The sequence below is a fragment of the Saccostrea cucullata genome, unplaced genomic scaffold, assembly GCF_032062105.1.
Source record: "Saccostrea cucullata isolate Sc308-1 unplaced genomic scaffold, CSIRO_AGI_Scuc_v1 ctg364, whole genome shotgun sequence".
Taxonomy (NCBI): domain Eukaryota; kingdom Metazoa; phylum Mollusca; class Bivalvia; order Ostreida; family Ostreidae; genus Saccostrea; species Saccostrea cuccullata.
The window spans coordinates 187,551-209,002 of NW_026928969.1; the positions used below are offsets into that span (position 1 = coordinate 187,551).

The following is a 21,452-nucleotide window of genomic DNA, read 5'->3' on the forward strand; positions in this document are numbered from 1 at the left end:
TGGATACAGCAACTCGAAAAAGCTCTGTATAAATTCATATGGGGAAATAAAATTGACAAAATATCTCGAAAAACGTTACAGTTGAACTCTGAAAGAGGTGGATGTAGAATGACTAATATAGAAACATTTATTAAATCCCTAAAATTAACATGGATTCGGAGAATATTTACAAATAATTCAAACTGGATAAATATTCTTTCTGAAATTACTGGTTGTAATATTAATAAACTTTGTCAGGTTGGGTCTGAATATAAAACAAAAAATTGTAAACAAAGGGCAAAAATCATACAAAGTATTTTTTGGAAAGAAACTTTGCTTTATTTTGCTGATTTTTTAGACAGTTTTAACTTTCACGATGAATATATATTGTTAGATCCATTGTGGTATAATAATAAAATAAAGATTCAAAATAAATATGTATTTTATAAGACATTGTATGAAAAAGGGTTCCATGTAGCACATGATTTATTTGATACAGAACGCAATTTTATTAGTTATGAAAGTATCACAAATGATTATTTAATTAAGTTGCCATTCACCACATACGAGGGACTGAAGCAGGCAGTTTTATATTCATGGCCAAATGTCAAACAATTGTCAAAAACTATTTATGTTAAACCATACCAACCTGAATTTTTAAAAATACTATGTCGGAATAAACAAGGATCAAGAAACATTAACGATCATTTAATGTCAAAAATACAGCACAAACCTATTTGTGAAAACAAATGTGCTATTGACATAAAATTGGAATCTGATTTTAATTGGAATCATATTTATACAAACTTTAAATACTTAACTAAAGATTCAGGACTGATATGGTTCAATTATAGAATTATTCATAGAATTTAAGTTACAAATAAAAAACTTACACTTTTTAAAATTAAAAATTCTCCACTTTGTTCACTATATGAACAAGAACCAGAATCAATTAAACATTTATTTTTTACTGTCCACAGGTTTCTATGATTTGGCTATCATTGTCAGATTGGATTTTTCAATCTAATAGCAGAATGCCTATAGGTTCAGATATGTAAAGGAGGAATGCACTTAAGCTATAAGAGTTGGGTCCTGGTGTCTTGCGCAAATTAAATTCCGAAGTTCATTCAGAAATTAAAAAAGTCTTAAGAGCAGGTTTTGGTATATTATATTACGTGGAAGTATTAAATAATGCAGAGCGACACTAGCTTTTGAGAAGGGGGTCTAACAGTTTTGTCACATTTCTATTGTTATTCATATGCAAGCCCGTTTCAGTGACGTCGTTTACATCGAGCCGCAACTTGTCCATTGGTCTCATTTGCACAGAATGTGTATTTTATTTTGAATTTTAACATATCCAAAGGACAATATTGCACACATTTCGGCTCATATCTAATTTTTTGAAAAAGTCTTCAAACTACGGTTGAGTTAGCCACTAATTTAGCAGTTTACCGAGTGTCATCAAGGTTTTTCGTATAATCACTTTACTCACGTGACATTCCACTATTCGACTCGCTTACGCATTCATTGAACATGCGTTCATTTTTTTGTCTAACCTTTTTTTAAGTCGAAAGTAAATGAAAGGTTACATGAATCGGGGATGAACATTTCCACTATTTTTTTTTTTAATTTTTGCATTATTAGCTATAGTTTAGTTGGATTCTAACGTTTCCTTTTTCCCAATTTTCTATTGAAATGTATTATCATATACCAGGCCCGTAATTTGCAGGGGGCGGGGTGGGGGGTGAGAATAGTCTGGTTGGTGTAGTTTTTCTATGTATAGTATAATTTTGAAGCCCCTCCCAACTTTAAGATGTGAAGTCGAAATCAAACAATTTTCCGCATAGTTTACGTTCCATCAATTAATAACCTTTTTTGTTTTTTGTGTAGGGGGAGGGGGTGCACCTTTCTTTTAAATAAAGCGTTTCCAAGGGCCTGTATATGAAATTACTACATTTATTAAAGAAAGCACCAAACACTAGAAAGTAGTACATAGACCCACTCTTCCTTTTCCAGCTGCCTTCAGTTCCTTAACACGATAAGATGGTACGTACTATTTCACTGTATCTTCTCGTTCTGTGAAGGTTTCATTGTCAATGGTGTCATCAACATAATCGTCGTCACGTTAGAGAAAAGATATGAATTGTCCAGTAAGGAGTCGGGCATGATCGCCTCGGCCAATGATTTCGGAGCTGCAGTTCTGCTTATGATTGTGGGGTATTTGGGGACTTATGCCAATAAGCCTCGTCTAATGGGAGCTGGGATGTTTTTGATGTCTATAGGATGTTTGGTGTTTGCTCTACCGCAGTTCATCGGAGAAAAATACACTTACACCATATCAAGTGAGTTAATACTCTTACTCCATAAATAACATATGCTTTTCGAGCATTAGTTCTACAAAAAAATTTGACATGTTCCATCATTTGAGACTTTGCATTCAATTTTTAGGTGCAGCAGAAAACTCTACCGACAACGTCTGCGTATCGCCCAATTCAAGCACTGCAATTTGTTCAGTTCAAAGTTCGGAGCAAAATTACAAAAGCTACTACTCCATGTTGTTGCTGGGGAATGTACATCATTTTCTATTAGTTGTATGTGGGGATTATTTTATACGCGTAAGCATATTGAAGGGTAGTTGTTTGGTCATAGTATATAAGAAGTTGGTCAGGCGTAAAGTGGTCATCGACGAGCAATAATCAACCAGATTTCGAACACGCTTTACCTGTTATGAATGAGTCAAATTCTAGTCACGAGGAGCGGGTTTTACATGCTGCGCCCCAAATTGGCCAAAGTGGACGACCTGGCTTGACACAAAATTCGCAAGACGAATTCACTAGTGAAGATGCACTGGATATTTTTACAGACAAATTAGAAAGGGCGCTTAGACGGCAAAAGCAAGAAATCGTCAGTGAGTTGAGTTTAGCCCAGAGGTCAACAGAAAAAAAGGTACCTGATTTTAGATATCAAGGCAATAAAATTCAGTTTGAATTCAATGCAGAAAGAGAAACTGACATTAGAAAAGTATTAAACCTGTTGGAAAATAACAGAATAGAAGCGGCTAAAGAAATTTTGAATTCTACCATAACACATTTGAATAAAAGAAATAAAGTTGTTCGCATAGCGGATAAATATGGTTGGGATGTTGTACATGAGTATGAAGATGATCCTATTACTGACGACGCTGACGATGCTACTAAGCTTCGACAAGCTATTTTCAGAGCAAAGAAAAGAAGCAACAACAAGAAGCCTTATGACAGAACAACACGTGCTTATCCTGGACAGGAAGTGCAGTCATTTCCGGGACAGTTTTTTCGTTCATATGGGCAGGATTCTGGACAGGGTTTCCCCAGAACAGTACGGAGTACGGAAGACAATCGTTCTATCAGCCCTTCACATATCCTCAACAAGGGTACAGAAAGGCAACTTCAACTGTCACAAGTAACAACGGAGCAGCAGCCAGCAACATCTGTTTCTACTGTAACAAATTTGGACACTGGGCCAACAAATGTCCAGAGAGAGGAAGTGGAACTTCCACTACAACCGCAACAACAACAACAGCCAGCAAATAATGACTTGGTGAGCACTTGTTCTTTGAATGACAATGTATGTGAATTTGAAAATTTTAGTTCAAATAGTGTTAAAGGCAATTTAAAGAAACACGCAAAATTTTGGAAATATCATATAGGTGCCTCAGATTTTATTTTAAATGTCATAGAATATGGTTATTTTATTCCATTTTTAATGTTGCCTCCAACAGCATGTCTCACTAATAACAAATCTGCATTACAGCATGGACAATTTGTTGACTGTGCTATTAATGAGCTCTTAGTTTCAGGAATAGTAGAGGAACAGATGACTCAACCTTATGTGGTAAACCCTTTATCTGTGTCGGTTAATTCTGCTGGAAAATGTAGATTGATATTAGACCTCAGGCATGTTAATCAATTTATTGAAAAGAAAAAATTTAAAATCGAAGGTGTTGCTAATGCATTACAATTGGTGGTAAAAAATGGATTTATGTACAAATTTGATTTAAAGTCAGGGTACCACCATGTAGAAATACATGATTCGCATCAAAAATATCTTGGTTTCACATGGAAATTTTTGGAGATAAAAAGAGGTATTTCATTTTTAAATGTTTACCTTTTGGTTTGTCGAGTGCCCCGTATTTATTTACAAAGTTACTTAGATCTTTAGTGAAATTCTGGAGAAACAAAGGTTTTAATTCAATCGTTTATCTAGATGATGGATGGGGTATTGCTGATGATTATCATACTTGTGCAAAAATTTCTTGTGAAGTTAAAAAAGATTTAATTGATGCAGGTTTTGTTATCAATGAAGAAAAGAGTGAGTTTCAACCCAAACAAGTCATTAAGTGGTTAGGATTTTTATGGGATACTAAATTGGGAACTCTATCAGTACCTGATGATAAACTTTTGAAATTTCAGAATGATATTGAGTTCATTATCAAAAACAAAAGTAATGTTACAGCTAGACAGTTGGCTAAAATTACAGGGAAAATCATTTCATTTTCTTTTAGCCTTGGTAACATATGTAACATCATGTCTAGATATTTACATATAGCCATTGCAGAATGTGTCTCATGGGATCAAACAATATTATTTAATGATAACATCGATCATGAAATTAACTTTTGGTTACAAAATTGTAGATCTTTAGCCAGAGTGTGTTATTTTGAAAGTGACAAACGTCCAGAGCAGATTTTATATACAGATGCTAGTGGTATTGCAGGAGCTGGTTATTCTGTTAAGACAAATAATTCGTTGGTTCATTATATGTGGACACCTGAACAGAAGTGTCAAAGTTCCACATGGAGAGAACTTAAAGCAGTACAAATTACTGTAGAGAGTCTCAAAGAAATGTTAAGCGATAGGGTAGTTAAGCTGTACACTGATAATCAAAATGTAGTCAAGATCGTTGACAAGGGCAGTATGAATCAAGAATTGCAAAGTTTATCAATATCTATTTATTCTATTTGTTTGCAGAATAAAATTAAGCTAGAGACTGAATGGATTCCAAGATCTGAGAATGAAATTGCAGATGCGTACAGTAAGATTTTTGATTTTGATGATTGGTCAGTGGGTGATCACATTTTCCAGTTTTTAAGTAAAAAATGGGGGCCATTTGATTATGATTTATTTGCAGACTGTAAAAATAAGAAAGTAGAAAAATTTTATTCCAGATTTTGGAATCCTGGAACATCAGGTGTAGATGCTTTTGGGTTTGATTGGTCTATAGGTAATAATTGGATAGTACCTCCTGTTAATCTAATTATAAAAGTGATTAAACATTTGATTTTGTGCAAAGCAAGAGGTACTCTTATTGTTCCTAAATGGCAGTCTGCACCTTTTTGGCCTTTATTAGTTAAGCCGTTTTCTGGAAATTTTCAAAATTTTGTTAAAGAATGGCTTGAATATCACAAGCCTCGAAACTTTTTCAGGAAAGGATCTCATGCAGAAAGTGTGTTTGCTGAACCACAGTTTCAGAGTAATGTTATTGTGCTTTACATAGATTGTTCTGATTGTTGAATTTTGTGTTTATGCTATGTTATAACAGACAATGATCATGAATTTATGTTAGCCTTTATGAGGCTTTTGTAAAGCCCGGATGGGGCAATTGTGATGAAGCCCGGATGGGGCAATTGTGATGAAGCCCGGATGGGGCAATAGTGATGAAGCCCGGATGGGGCAATTGTGATGAAGCCTTGATGGGGCAATTATGAATATAAAATTTATGTTGCATATAATTGTTAATTATTATGAATTATGAAGCATTATGAATAAGATTACAGATGTACTTATTAAATTTGATCAAGAAAGGGCTGAAATGTTGATCAAGAGACATAAATGTATATATATTTAATATGAAGTAATTTTTTTTTTTAATTTCAGCTCACATGTAGTTTCTCGACTTGGAAAGAAATTAAAAAGATTCAAGATCCTAGACTCAAGGACACGGTACTCAAAATGAATGATATAGTAATGCACAGTAAAAGTGATAACACGTATAAAAAATACAGAAGCTATTTTCTACAGTTTAAGTCTTGGTGCACAAAATTTAAATTTCTTGCATTACCTGCTACACCATCTTCTGTTGCAGTTTATTTGTCTTATCTTATACAAAAGCAGTCTTCAGTTGCAGTCATTAATGCGGCATATTATAGTATTCAATGGGCACATCATATTAATCTTTGTAATAATCCATGTGCAGACAATCTTGTAAATTTGATTTTAGAAGGAGGGAAGAGATTGTTATCGAAACCTGTAGTTAAGAAGAAACCTATTACACCTGAGATTTTAGATAAAATAATGGATAAATTTCCACAGGTAGAAAATTTATATCATTCGAGATTGGTATGTATGTTGTTATTAGGTTATGCAGGTTTCTTAAGATATGATGAACTTGTGCATATTCGAATGTGTGACATTAAGTTTCATGAATCAGGTTCACATGTTGAAATTAGAGTTGATAAAAGCAAAACGGATATTTTCAGGCAAGGTAATATTGTTGTTATAGCGAAAACAGGTAATAAACTTTGTCCTGTTTCTTATCTTGAAAAATACATATCATTAGCTGGTCTTGCTTTTCAGTCTAATGATTTTATTTTTAGAGCAGTTACATTTTTCAAAAAGGACAATGTTTATAAGTTATGTAAATCAAATAAACCTTTGACTTATACTAGAGCTAGAGAGCTTCTTCTGGATGCTCTTAAAAGTGTGTGTGTAGATTTTAAAGATTATGGTTTACATAGTTTGAGAAGTGGTGGAGCAACTGCAGCAGCTAATAACAATATTCCAGATAGACTTTTTAAAGCTCATGGCAGATGGCGTTCGGAGAATGCTAAAGATGGTTACATTTCAGATAGTTTAAATAACAAACTCGTGGTTACTTTGAATCTTGGATTATGAATTCTTTAATTTCTTTTGTAGGTTAATGATATACCCAACCTTTGTGTTCGAACTGGTTGATAGGCGCTCAACATACTACATCTGTGTTCTGTTATTTATTTTCTAAGTACTTAGAATAGAAATATTTTATGTTCGGATGAGTGAAACGAAGGAGAACATAAATCATTTTCTATTAGTTGTATGTGGGGATTATTTTATACGCGTAAGCATATTGAAGGGTAGTTGTTTGGTCATAGTATATAAGAAGTTGGTCAGGCGTAAAGTGGTCATCGACGAGCAATAATCAACCAGATTTCGAACACGCTTTTTTTGAATTACTTAGATATATATATATTGTATAATTAAGACATGTTTCATTGTATTTTGCAGATAGATTGTATTTGGAATTTTGGTAATATTCTTGGGGTCATCATCCAGTGCATCGCTACTTAAAGTCGCGTGTTTATTGTACATATATATGCGAATAAACTGGTTGATAGGCGCTCAACATACTACATCTGTGTTCTGTTATTTATTTTCTAAGTACTTAGAATAGAAATATTTTATGTTCGGATGAGTGAAACGAAGGAGAACATAATCATCGGTATAGGAGCAGTTCCATCGTTTACCCTGGGTATAACGTACATAGAAGAGAATAGTAAAACCAGGAACTCTCCCTTCTACTTTGGTACTACTTCCTCTCTTACTCTACACCAGCACAGTGTACTAAGTATACTAGTAATAAAATGCTTAAGTTCTTCTACGTGTAGCTTAAATAATGATAATTTTTCAGTAGGAATTCAAATTCGTAAACATGCCTCGGAACCCCCGCCAAAAGAATGAAAATGCTCTTATAATAAAATTCCACTATTCAAATTGTTGCTTTGTAGGTTGTACGTTTTGTTGCGCGGCGCTCGGTGTTGTTGTGGGCTACATTGCAGGGGCACACTCGTTGTCCATATTTGTAGACGTGAATAAAATGGACATAAGCAGGTTAAATTATCTTTTTTTATATTAGAATAATTTTTCGTTAATGGCTTTCCAATTATATTATTAGTTTATATATTTTTATTTTTCAGCATATCTCTGAGTCCACTGAGCCCACAATGGGTAGGAGCCTGGTGGATCTGTATTTTGGCGGGAATGGGGGGGTTTATATTGGTTTTGTTTCCCATAATCGGATATCCCAGAAGACTTCCTGGTAAAATAATCCTTATGGTAAAACTAATTCAATGCACTTCGTACAAAATGTTTTAATAAGTACATTGTGCACCTCCTATTTTACTTTTTGTTTTGATCAGACACACATTTCGGGTTTCCCATAGCAAAATATTGACAGGGCCATTCTTTATATAATATTGCAGGGAACCAATCTCATCCGCAGCTTTTATGAGATGCATTTTTAATGCCTATTTAGGTTAGGAAGAACTACAGAAAGAAAAAGTTTCAGAAGCTCAGACCAATTCTGAGAAGGTCTACAAGGAAAAAGAAGAATTTGGCAAAAGCATAAAACATCTTCCAAAATCCCTCTTGCTACTTGTAAGTAAATAATTCTCCTTGAATCACTAGTATTTTTTTTACTTTGCATGCAACACTCCTTGCAGACTCTATGCAAGAGAGGTTCATATTTAACCAACTACTAGTAAATTTGAAAGGAGTGAGATTCTCTTCTTTTAATTAGGAAATAGTGTTTTCATAAACCTTTCTTAGTCTGCGTCGAAACAATTGTCATTACAGGCGAAGAATCCTGCCTTCGTTTTCATCCTCCTCGGGGGAACTGTTGAAATCTTCATCATTGGCGGATTAGCAACATTTGGCGCGAAATTGTTTCAAGTATTTTTTAACGTAGATATAATGGAGGCCGGAAAACTGATGAGTAAAAACGATTTATATTTATTGATTCTGAAATCAAGTGGTACTCGACAAATGAAACTTTTCATACCTTTACCCTTAAGGTTTCATTATGGTACCTGGATCTGCTGGTGGTATGCTCTTTGGAGGTTATGTAGTGAAAAAGTTCAACTTGAAATGCCGAGGGATCATTCGCTTCAGCTGTGCATGCCTGTTCTTCTGCATGTTACTGGGTCCTTCATTCCTGGCTAGTTGTCCAAGCCGCCCTATAGCTGGAATGTCTTCGACATATCCATCAACTGGGTGAGAGAAGTATCATTATTAAATTGTACTCACTAAATACAAGCGATCAGAATGGACATTTTTTTTCACCTCTCCTGAAGTAACAATTTAGTAACTGCATTATATAAGAATTATTTAACGTGATGTACTTACTTGAAAAGTAAAACCTTCACTAGGCAATATGAGTTTTATTCCACCCATGGTCTTTTGACAAGGTCACTAGGGGGATAGATTGGTAGTAGCAAAACTGAGACAAATGTCTATGCCATACATGCTGCTTGATATGGCTATCAAGGCACTCATTTTGATAATTTTGTATAAATTTTGTTAACCAACAATAGTAACCATAAAAAATGGCACAGGTTTGGATGCTTGCTTTTTTATTTGTACAGGGATTCGTCCTTTATATCCTCTTGTAACTCCGACTGTGGATGTTCTACAAAAGGATACGAGCCAATCTGCGATGAAAACCAAATTGTGTATTTTTCTCCATGTCATGCTGGATGCACAAGTATCACCACTTTAAATGAAACCAAGGTAGTAAAAAATACACTTCGAATAAGATTTTAAGTATGTATGTTAATAATTGATAATGAAAATTTTCTGTCACTGATTATCACCATATCTCTTGGACATGAAGATATACTTAATACAAATTAATAGCTAATATCAGATGGAAAAAATAAGTCTAACCATCTGATTTGTCTGCATCTTTTTAAAGCTTCCATACTTCAACTGTCGATTTTTAAAATTTCTCTCAGTAAATAAATTTGGCTTCTTATGGTAGGCGCTCTGTCTGTCCATAAGTTGTAAGACAATTTCAGAAAAAAAGGTGTTTGCAGTATTTCTTAATTTTGAAATGAATCCGGGGATTGAATTGAATCTATCCTGCATTGTTACGCCGGTGAACTCATCATCATATTAGACCTTATTCAAATATAGGTAGCCCTTCCGGAAATTCTCGTCTGCCCTGCCTTTCCCCATTTCCAATTTGATCATCGAATTCTAAAACGCTTTGCGGGCAGCCAGACAAATTGAAAAGCTTTGGTAAAAAAAATCAATGTTCATTATAAGCAAAGATAAAATGAATATTTTTCTACCAGATATATCAAGACTGTTCCTGTATAAATAGCAGTGCCCCGTCTATGGTTTTGAGAAGTGGAACATGTTCGAGAAGATGTACTTGGTTTTATGTGTTTTGTGTTCTCTTGTTTTTGATGATGTTTTTGACATTTTCTACAACCTCACCAACATTAACAGCAATGTTCAGGTAAGTATGCTTTGAAATATACTTTCGTTTGGGCAAGTTTTTTTGAATTATTGTTTTATGTTTTTAAAGGTTTTCTTTGTGCATTGATATGCATATTCTTTTTTAAACTGACTGAGCAAAAAACTTCGCAAGCGATTCCTTATATTAAGAAGATTCGATGTGACTTGCGTTTTAAGATGGCTGCCACACTTAAGGAGTCGTTTGCCAAGTTTTCTGATTTGCCTAGAATTAAAATTGAAGAATACTTTATCCAATATTTACTGCTCATCAAAGTAAAAGAGTACATTTTCAGATGTATTCCACAACAGCAGCGTTCCCTTGGACTTGGAATACAGTTGACATTTGGTCGACTTCTAGGTAAGTAATTGCATTGTATTGACATCATAAACATAAACGTATATGAACCTTTAAACGTTTCTTTTTCAACAAATGATATGAGAATGCATTCAACTGATAAATGATTGACTAGGAACTCTACCGGGACCAATATTCCTGGGGGCCATTTTAGACAGCACTTGTTCGGTGTGGCAGGAGAATTGTGGAGTACGTGGGTCCTGCTGGATCTACGATAAATGGCCGTTAGGGCTTCGTCTTATGCTGTGGTGGATGGGAACAAAATTCACTGGAGTTGTTCTTCTTTTTATTGCATCCATTGTTTACAAACCAGAGGTAGCAGAAAATTCTACAAATGTGGTGGATGTGAAGAACAATAACGGAGAGTAAGCAAGGACAGATAATCCCGAATTCAATATTCTTGACGAGAACTGTAATTCTAGGTTATGAGAGAGAGAGAGAGAGAGAGAGAATGTTGTGTGTGTGTGTACTTGCTTAATTGGAGAAATTTATTTTATATCATTTTCAGTGAAATGTTTCATACAGATTACGTTTATTGCTATAAAAATTTCATGAATTGAAGCAGATTGTAGTTTTCATTTTGCCATATGTTTAATCATACTTCCCAACATGGCAAAGTACCAATATTACGTTCATGATCTAGTTTTATGTCATCACCAATAGATGGACACTTTGGTTACCTTCACTGGGTGAAAAACTAGGTTTCCCAAATTTGGAAATATCGTGACATCAGTAGTTTCTATATAGTTGCCATTTCACGGAAACCACATAAGAACTTCACGATTCCTGATAAGTTTCCACGATACGGAAACTACTATCTTTCAATTCCCTTAGGTTTCCAACCCACGGAAACTCTAGGTTTCATATATTGATCCAAGTAGTTTCCACATTTTGAAATCCTTTAGATTCTCGACTAGTTTCCCAGCCACGGAAACTACTACCCCTTTCATTCCAAAGGTTTCCAGCTCATAGAAACTTAAGGTTTCCTTATTGTATCCAAGTGGTTTCCAAAACATGGAATCCTTGACATTTCCGAGTAGTTTCCTTGCCACTTATGGAATCGGAGTGTAGTAGTTTCTGTGGCACGGAATCAAGGGGGAAATAACTCAGTATATCACACGGAAACCCCAGGGAAACATAATGTAATCTTGAGGTTTCCAGATGGTTTCCATAAGGATTCCCACAGTGGAAAACTGTTTTTTACCCAGCGCTTTTGTTATCATTGCCTGTCCTGTTATGTTTTAAACTTTCATGTACATAGTAGGTATAGCCTATAAAATTGAGGACAGCTGCAGCTAATATTCAGAGGTATTGGTACTGAGCACTGAGCTCACTAAATGATACCCCCGCCTCCCATATGGTTATAATGGAAAAGTCCATATTTTGCTCTGGGAGACCTAAAACAAGTGACAGATCAAAAAGTAAAATGGTAGAAAATAATGACATTATGTCGTTAAAAATCTGTAAAAGTACCATTAAATATTACTCCACGGTATATGAGGAGCTGCGAATAAAGGATGAGTACCCTATGATATTTTAGAATGAATTATCCTGTCCATGTTTTGCTATGGGGAGTCCAAAATATATGTCGGATCACAAGGTAGAAGGTGCACAATGTTATTACGTCAAAAGATTCTGTGAAAGTGTCATTAAATTTTACTCCGTGGTATAAGAGGAGTTGCGGATAAGAGATGGATAACGTAACATACGGGCGGACATCCCGAACACTATATACCCACCCACATTTCAAGCAGGGGGTAAAAAGAGAGAATATGGCCATGGCCTACGTATGTATATATACTCATAAGCAAATCCTTATTTGAGAAGAGCAGCATGCACTCTAAGTCTAAGTACATCAGAATGCATTAGAATTAAAGTAGAGGTACTTTGAGCACTGATCGCACTAAATGATACCCCGGCCTCCCATAAGATTATAATGACAAAATCCATGTTTTGCCTTGGGAGACCCGAAATAAGTATTAAATCAAAAAATAAAATAAGAGATCACAATGGCATTACAGTATGTAATAAAGAATCCATGAAAGTATCATTAAATATCATTCGGTGATATAAGAGCAGTTGCAGATAAGAGATGGGTACCCACAAGCAAAACTGACGAACGGACGGAAATACAAGCGGACGGACAGCGCGACCACCATGTACCCTCCCACTTTTTTTTTTGATTTGATGGACAGAAGCATAGCGGAGACAGTCTGTTGACGAATGCATTGATGAAACAAGGTTATGAACAATAAAGTTAAAAGTCTAAATTTCGCAAATAATATTAGTTTGAAAAATAGCCGAGGTTTAATTACATAAAATTGGATCAATATATGAATATCAAATGAGTTCATAATTTGATAAAACACATTTGGTGCACAGGTAATTAGACATACATATGTGCATTTTTTGCAAGAAAGTAGTAGATTTGTTCTTTACTTTGGTTCAACCAATTCCTTCTAGAAATCTCGAATTTATCCCCACATGCCTCTCATAGGCTTTCTTTTATATTTGCATAAGGTAACTCTGGATGTGCTCAAATGTTCTCCATTTGAACAACATCAGTACAACGACCATAAAATGAAACTAGTGATAATTAGGAGATTACAAAAGTCATTTTGCCTATAAAACAACGACAATTCAAAGACTATAAAAAGTAATTTATCTAAAACATTTCATTATTAACAGAGACAAATTTTGTTTTGCTCGATAAATATTTCCAGAATGATACCATATTGTTTGTAGCAATGACAAATATGGACCAAGTGAAACTGAACTGAAAAGTGAAAACTGAACCAAAAAAATTAATGAATGGTCAAAATTTATATAATTTTTGTTCATTTCGAGCAAGTAAAGCTGAGGTGAAAACTGAAAAATTAATTAATGGTCAAACGTTGTATGCATAAATTTGTTTATTTTCTTATCTTTCTCATTTATTGATTGATATATTAGTTGTGATACATGTTTTGTAGCAATTTTTTTTCCTGATCACTTTCAAAATATAACTAACGAATAATAAAAAAGAGCGTTATATAATAACAAGCGTGCAGAGAGGGGCAGGGGGCCAATTAAATCATGTACGTTGTAATTTAACCTAGAATAAAATCGTACATCGCCTTAAAAGAGAAATATGAATATCTAAATACACTTTCTTGTAAAATGATGCTTATCCGCAAATATTGACAAGTTTATTGTTGTAAGATTATATTTGATCACCAAAGATGATCTTAGACTCGCTTCTAAGTAAACATGGCTGTATATAAGTATATTTACAAATTATGTCACTAGTTCATGAATGGGTCATACAAAGGTACTATGTAATTTGACAGACGGGTCATTAGTAGAACTAGTGAAAGGATCAATCTATTTCTCTTTGGTCTTCAAAAGTAAGTTGTTTTGATATTAATTTCTCTAAATAAATTTATTATCTGGGCCAGAATAGAATAAGATGTTTATAGTTCAAGAAAGATAAGACATCTTACTACCTACAATAAATCTATAAAACTGGCATGCTTATATGTAAGACCCGTCAATTTCTGTAAATTTCACATGTGGATTTTTATTTTTTCCTTGCACCATTTGTAAATTTTTGGCCAATTATTTTACCGTGAGATTTTAAAGGTGTTGTATTGCTGCAAAAATAGAAAAAGAAAAGATATATTTTTTCACTGGGAATGGATTTGTTCTCTCACTTTGTTTGTACAAGTGTGTCGTCGCGCGAAAACGTTATTGTGTAACAAGATAATGTTCCCAGGGTCAAGCAGCAAATCCTAACCCAGAGGTAATACTATCTGAAATAATATGCTTATTACATATATACTCATTTCTATTGAAATTACGAGGGTTGATCCAAAAGTAGTGCTACAACGGCTATTTAAGCTTAAAAAATTAAATGTTACGCAACAAAATTTGACGTACCTATATCCCTATCTATTCTAATAACTGCCTGAAAATTGGTGAACTCTCTTATTGTCACGCTCGGTATAGTTGCCGGGACAACTTATTTTTATCTTCACTAAGGATTATAAACAAAATGCCAAACCGAAAATTCGATTATACTTGTTATCTATCAGAACTAGAGCCATAAGTAAATTATAATGAGATAAACAAATGTTAAAGTAAAAACTACCCAAAATGTCCCTGGAAGAACAGCAGTCCGAGGTATGTTGTATTTATTCTACAGTAGTGTAAAGTTCTCATTAAATTAGTTTTCCTTTCAATTAAGTTTTACTTCGCACTCTTTCGTAATTTTTATATCAAAAAAGCAAAATAAATGTGTGATTTGTGCTTTGTTGTTCAGTATATTTTTTACACTCAAGAGATTAATGCCAATGAGCAAAGTGAACCAAGACAGAGGGAAAAGTGATGAAGCGGAGAAGGAAATAGAACCTTATGGTTGCTGTTGTTTTAAACCGAGGTAATTTTAAGGATTTCAATTAAAAAATTATGGAACTCAAATTGCTGCTCAAAGACCTAATGTCTCTCTGCTCTAAACTTCATTCCAAAAAAAATAAAAAAAAACCCGCAAAATTCATTTTTATCAATATTCAAATGCAACAAAAAGTGATGTATGAAGCAAGACTTTATCCAAAATTAAAGAGGATGAGAAAAATAGGCGTGCAGAATGCCTAAATCTTCTATCAAAATTTATGCAACTATATGCAATAAACTACACTTTTTTGAGAGAAAAAAAATTATCGGAACTTATTACATGTACATAATTAATTCACATTATTCTCCAGTTGAATTCCTTGAAACACTCTCTACTTCTGTTTTAAGTACCCATGTTTTCTTTTTCCGCTTTCAGATGCCTACAGTTCTTCAATACTATACAATGGAACGTTTTTTGGCAGTGTGTATTCAATTTCTTTGAAGGATTCATTGTTAATGGAGTCGTCAATGTCATTATTCCGGCGTTGGAGAAGAGATACAGCCTCTCTAGCAAACGCTCCGCCATCATTGCATCGGCAAATGACTTTGGTGCTTTTATTTTCTTCATTTTTGTGGGATACATTGGCGAACGCGTGCACAAACCTAAATTAATGGCCGCTGGTGTTCTTGTTATGTCACTTGGAAGCTTCTTGTTTCTGTTACCACATTTTATTGGAGAAAAATACCATTTTATTTTGTCAGGTAACAGTATTTCTAATCACAATTGTATTAAAATCGTACTTAAACCTATTTCTTGAATGTACATGTATTTTAATTGATAAAAAATCTCTTTGACAATACAATTACCATGTATTAACATTATAAACAGAATTTAGCTATAGGCGTTACATATGTATTTCCATAGATATTGATTTTAAAATAGTTTATTAACAAAACTAAAGGATAACTTTACAGATAGCAATGCCAGAAACAACAAAACAGAGGCTGTATGCAACCTAAACTCTGAATCTACACAATGTGAAGCCAAGGATACCCAGACGTCTTCTTATACCGAATATTACGCCATGTTTATCCTGGGACAAATGTTCCACGGCATCGGGGCCGTACCCATGTTTACAATTGCACTAGCGTATATTGATGAAAATTGCAAGCAGAAAATGACATCTCTGTATGTTTGTAAGTATATAAGAGTTTATCTAATTAATAATCTTAAATGATTTTAAAAATAATATACACAGTTAATAAAAACGTCTCTGAAATTTATTCTTGGTTTGTATTTAGCGCTAACTTTTTGCTGCGCTGCCGTTGGTGTTGCTGTTGGTTACATTGTCGGAGGACAAACCCTGGGACTCTTCGTCGACATCGATAAAGTACCCACAGATTCGTATGTAGATACATACATTTAATTTTTGTACCATATACTCATAATTACATTTTAAGAATACAAGTACGTAGTTAATTATCTCTGACAATAAAATATTCTAATCTTATTGATATTTTAACAAATTTTGAAAATGCGAAGCATTTATTACTTTTAAAAACATTAAAATTAGATTAATTAGATTTACATGTAGTTCATGATTGCGAGATGGATTTTGGTGCACTTACTCTCACTTCATATCAAAAAGTATAATTCTAGTAAATCTAACAGTCTAAAGGCTCATTCAATTTTCAAAAACTATATTGACCTTTTATGACAGTGTGGGACTGACCCCAGATGACCCTCAGTGGGTCGGCGCCTGGTGGATAGGTGTCGTCGTCAGCTTCTTTGCCTTCTTCTTCATCTTTTTACCAACACTTGGATTTCCCAAGCGACTACCAGGTATGTCACTTATAAAGGTTTTCACTTTTGTACTAATATTTCATATTTTGAATTTGTACAACGCTCTTACGATTTCATTGAGAACATACCACAGGGAAATGGGGATACATGACTGTGTGTATGTTCTAACGTAGTGTCATGTTCTAAATTTTGAATTTACACCCATCGGTATTTTCGAAATTTAGAACATGGTAGCATTGACACAATGAACATGTTTATCTGGACTTTGAAAACTTTTAGAGTTAAGGGGATTAATTTTTTGGCAAAGAAAAAAGAGTCATCATGTTAAAATACTTTATTTTGCATTTTTTATTTTAGGATGCTCCTTGACCAATCAATTTGATACATTAGGCTAGGAATGTTCTACAAAACTTTTCTTGTTATATAATTATAATCAAATAAAAGCATATGGTCAGTTGGAACTTGTATTCCATACACTATATCCGTGTTAATAGTCAGACAGACTTAAACTTTCTGTTCAAGAATACGAATCAACAGATATGTTACGTACCATCAATATATGTTATTTCATTTTCGTCTCTAAATACAACTTATCATTAGCGTCTCTAAATGATACCCAAAATGAAATGTCCCGCATATACATATACCCTGGTAGGAAACGCATATATGCATATATGTTCAAAATTTATCATGATCAATGAATTCTGCACTGTGAAATTCTCTTTTCCTATAGGATATGATGAGTTGCAAAAACAGAAGGTATCTGAAGCATACAATTCTGGAGGTTCGGAAGCAACTACAAGAGCTGATTTTGGGACCAAACTTAAGGACATTCCCAAAGCAATATGGCTTCTGGTATATTGCTTTTAGATACCTTGATATTTGCCTTAAAATTGGTTGTGTTTTTATACATTACATTAAAATTTTACAATGGACAGCTGAAGAATCCCACATTCGTATTCATAGTACTAGGGGCAACAATCGAGTTAAACATTGTTGGAGGCACAGCCGTGTTTGGAGCAAAGCTTCTACACGTCTTGTTTAACGTGGATTTAACAACAGCCGGAAGTGTTATGGGTATTTGTTGTTACATGTATTGTGTTAATCAATGATGTCATTAAGAAATTAAACATTTTTTTTTCATATATGGGATTGTTTCCTTGCATGGGTAAGTACGCATTATGTATTTTCTCGTTTTAGGCATTATAACAATTCCTGGGTCGGGAGGAGGCATGCTTTTAGGGGGTTACTTACCCAAGAAATTACAACTTCGCTGTCCTGGAATACTCAAACTCTGTTTCATCTGCATGGCTACTTGTCTTTTGTTTGCGCCCACATTTCTGATCAACTGTCCGGATCAGCCTATCTTTGGCCTGGACAAACCATACACTGGAGAAAGGTGATTGTCTTTTTCATTTACAAGAACTGTGTAGACGATTTTTTTTAAAGTTTTAAATTTTTAAGTATTATGGCGCGGCAATCCTAAGTAAATTATTTTAAAAGGAGATTTTAATCGGAGTCAAGCCGCTCTCCAATGGATTTAATTATATCACAGAAAGACAAGAGGGCCATATGCCACAACGCTTACCTGAGTAACCATGGCCTTTCTGTTCTCCATTATAATAATAAAATAATCTTAATGAAACAACCAAAAATAGCCATTTTAATACTTTGCTACTTTCTCTTGAAGTTCGATATCTGAATTGAAAGCAGCTTGTAATAAGGGCTGCGGATGTACTACGTCAGCATTTGAACCAATCTGTGACGTCAATCACACCGTGTATTTTTCACCATGTCACGCAGGCTGTACAAACGTCTCTACAATCTCAGGGGTCAAAGTAAGTTTATCATGAAAATTTGGGTAAACATTGCACGTGACATTGTATATTTAACATCAGGTCTAAGATTGTAAAATTAATGATGACTGAAACCTCATGAATTTCAAATTATAATAGCTAGTGGAAAAACATTAAAAAAAACTACGAATGAAAAAACTACGAAGTTTTTCTTTCCATTTTTAATTCTTTAGTCATTCTTCAACTGTTCGTGTATAGACTCTCCAAGTAATAAGTCTGCTGCGGTTGATGGTAGCTGTTCAGAGAAATGCTCTTGGTTCTATGCTTTCTGTGTCTTATTATTTGGCATCATGTTTTTCACCTTTATGACAATGTCTCCAGTAGTGACTTCAATATTCAGGTAACAATCTTGTTGTATTTTCTTTTAAATTTCGTATCAGAATATTGGAATATGAATTTATGATAAAAGTAAATCGCAAAAATCAATCAAAGCGGTAAAATTGAGATACATCTACCATTTGACTGTGATTATATCTCATTTACATTTTATCTAGATGTGTACCTGACAATCAACGATCCTTAGCGCTAGGCATTCAGCTTCTAATTGGCCGTCTATTAGGTAAGGCTAGCAATGCCATTCCAAGATTCGTGTTGGGAAGGCTCTGATAGTATTTCACTTTCAATAAATGAAAATAGGGAGTTAAGGAAGGTCCATACTTTTACGGATCCGGTTTTAATTTTACACACCAATATAAAATTCTGATTATCACTTATCTGTTGAAAAAATCTATTTGGATGATTGAAAATAATTTAGCAAGTATGTATTTGTTTATTTTAATGTAATTGAGCATTAAACATCGTTATTTATGGAAATTTTAACACTTTGCACTCTTTCCGTAGGAACTATATGTCATATGGTAATACACAGACACAAAATTCTTAATTGTCTTTATGGACCTAATGCTTTTTATTTTTTTTTAAACAAACTAACTTGAGATCTATTTTCCTTGATTTTAAAGCCTATATCATCTTTTTAAATTCAACTTTTAAAAATTTTTTGCCAAAAATGATTGAAAAATTGATATTTAAAATATGGGGGTATACGTGTTCAAAAGCCTGTTTTGTTAAATTTATCTGGTTGAACATAATGAACGATGTGTTTTTGTTAACCTTAGATATAATTCTTAATATTTTTAAAGAAAAAATGGCATCTAAACAATTTCGATTTTGAGAAATATTAAAAATTAAGAAATATTGAGATTTGTATTTGAAAGACGTGGGCAGATTCAGCATCAATTTGTTAATTTTTTCCAGTAAAGATTTCAAATATTCTCTTGGCAAATGAATATTTTTGATTTTCATAAGTTTTAACATAAATTACATGTGATTTGGTGCATAGCTAAATGAAATATGATATCTCACTTCTTTAAGATCAATTTTGCTGTTGAAGTTTTAGAGGTATGTACTCTGAGACATGTTGTATGAATATTCACCTGCAAAGATATGTCTTTTTTGGGTGTTTTAGTTAGTTTATGAATTATCTAAGGTATTTATATTAAAAAATTAATAGTTTGACAGAAAATTTTGAAAGTACGGACCTACCTTAAGAATCAAACGATTCAATGAATTTTAGTGACTTTACGATAATGTAAGAATTTAACTAATTAAGGAAGTTTTTGAAATGTTTCTTAATCCAGATCCATGGTGTCTCTCTCTCCTTATTCTTTCGTCCGCTAATTGTTTGCATCACGGCTGCGACTGACTTAAGTCGATAAAAAATAGGAAGCAACTGTTCCTGCACTAAGCGCTCGGCACTCTGAAGTAAAAGTTGCGGGCACTTCGGATAGGACATTAAAAACCGAGGCCCCGCGTCACGCTAGGCGTTGGCTTGATAAAGAAACCTCACTGCTCAATGGCCATAAGAGCCGAATAAACGTCTAAATTTGAAGACCTTCAGCACTATATGATGGTGTCTCTGTTTTTAGTGAGAAATTCTCAAACGGGACGTAAAATAACATACAATCAACATCTCTGTACGCACACTAATATAGAAGTTAAGGTAATAAATGGCATTGCTTTTTATTCCACAGGAACAACTCCAGGACCAGTGTTGCTTGGATACATTATTGACAGTGCTTGCACAATTTGGCAAGAGGACTGTGGTGAAAAGGGCTCCTGTTGGACATACAACAAACATGACTTAGGCATGCGCATCATGATTTGGTGGTTAGTTTTAAAAGCTTTGGGAGTGATATTTTTCTTCACTGCGTTTAAACTTTACAAGCCCCCACCAGAACAGGATAATAATCAAAGTGTGGAAGTAGCTACTATACATAGCAATACAGACGGAGTATCCACTAAATTATAGCAGAGTTTAGAGAACATTCTTAAAAATACATGTATAATAAAATGGAACATGTTTTACTGCATAAAACTATTCTTTAATAATAAATATGGCAATCTTTTGTTTGAAAAGTCTATGTTTGATAAAGTCATTTCAGGTACTTTGGTCTTCGTTTCGTTTCTTTCATTTTCAAATGATTCCGCAATTTTTGGACAATTACATAAATAAACGTTGCTATGGCAATAGATCCACCTACACTACCAGCCCCAATACCGGCTGCTTTAACAAGCTGGTCCAATGTCGCCGTAGGGTTTGTTGTAATCACCTGGCTTGGTTTGCCGTTTCCTTTACTGTGACACGTGCACTTCACTCTTCCATGCTTAGCTGCTATACGCTACATTTTAGAATAAATCAAAACTTGTACTAATTGTTTCGTTTAAAATCTTAGCTGGTGATCCTTCATGTAAAAATATGACAATAGACAAGGTATGTA

At 34.0% G+C, this 21,452-nt stretch overlaps 3 protein-coding genes and 1 long non-coding RNA gene across 5 annotated transcripts in view; 3 read left to right on the forward strand and 1 right to left on the reverse strand.

The window, feature by feature from the left end:
* The first annotated feature begins 7,491 nt into the window (after positions 1-7,491).
* On the forward strand, positions 7,492-8,754 carry LOC134279453 (uncharacterized). The gene is made up of 5 exons (XR_009994630.1): positions 7,492-7,575; positions 7,778-7,880; positions 7,967-8,088; positions 8,305-8,426; positions 8,625-8,754. It is a non-coding gene; the product is annotated as an uncharacterized LOC134279453 (long non-coding RNA).
* Positions 8,755-8,847: 93 nt separating this feature from the next.
* LOC134279452 (solute carrier organic anion transporter family member 4C1-like) lies at positions 8,848-11,290 on the forward strand. Its single transcript, XM_062761859.1, has 5 exons — positions 8,848-9,041; positions 9,413-9,557; positions 10,124-10,290; positions 10,583-10,647; positions 10,760-11,290. The coding sequence occupies exons 1-5, from the start codon at positions 8,851-8,853 to the stop codon at positions 11,011-11,013; spliced, it is 822 nt and encodes a 273-aa protein (XP_062617843.1). The 5' UTR covers positions 8,848-8,850; the 3' UTR covers positions 11,014-11,290.
* A 2,461-nt stretch (positions 11,291-13,751) lies between these two features.
* LOC134279454 (solute carrier organic anion transporter family member 4A1-like) lies at positions 13,752-21,065 on the forward strand. 2 transcript variants are annotated; one of them, XM_062761861.1, is made up of 13 exons: positions 13,752-14,030; positions 14,964-15,061; positions 15,452-15,777; positions 15,991-16,212; positions 16,318-16,420; positions 16,737-16,858; positions 17,553-17,674; positions 17,758-17,896; positions 18,020-18,218; positions 18,510-18,657; positions 18,849-19,015; positions 19,170-19,234; positions 20,706-21,065. In XM_062761861.1, the coding sequence occupies exons 2-13, from the start codon at positions 14,970-14,972 to the stop codon at positions 20,981-20,983; spliced, it is 1,983 nt and encodes a 660-aa protein (XP_062617845.1). In that variant the 5' UTR covers positions 13,752-14,030; positions 14,964-14,969; the 3' UTR covers positions 20,984-21,065. The 2 variants fall into 2 exon arrangements, with proteins under 2 accessions (XP_062617845.1, XP_062617844.1); XM_062761860.1 differs by lacking the exon at positions 13,752-14,030 and having other exon boundaries at positions 14,866-15,061.
* A 42-nt stretch (positions 21,066-21,107) lies between these two features.
* The window catches only part of LOC134279461 (uncharacterized), a 70,667-nt gene continuing 70,322 nt past the window's right edge, over positions 21,108-21,452 (reverse strand). Inside the window, exon 154 of the mRNA XM_062761875.1 lies at positions 21,108-21,353. Coding sequence (XP_062617859.1) covers positions 21,108-21,353 — 246 coding nt within the window. The remainder of the gene's footprint in view (positions 21,354-21,452) is intronic.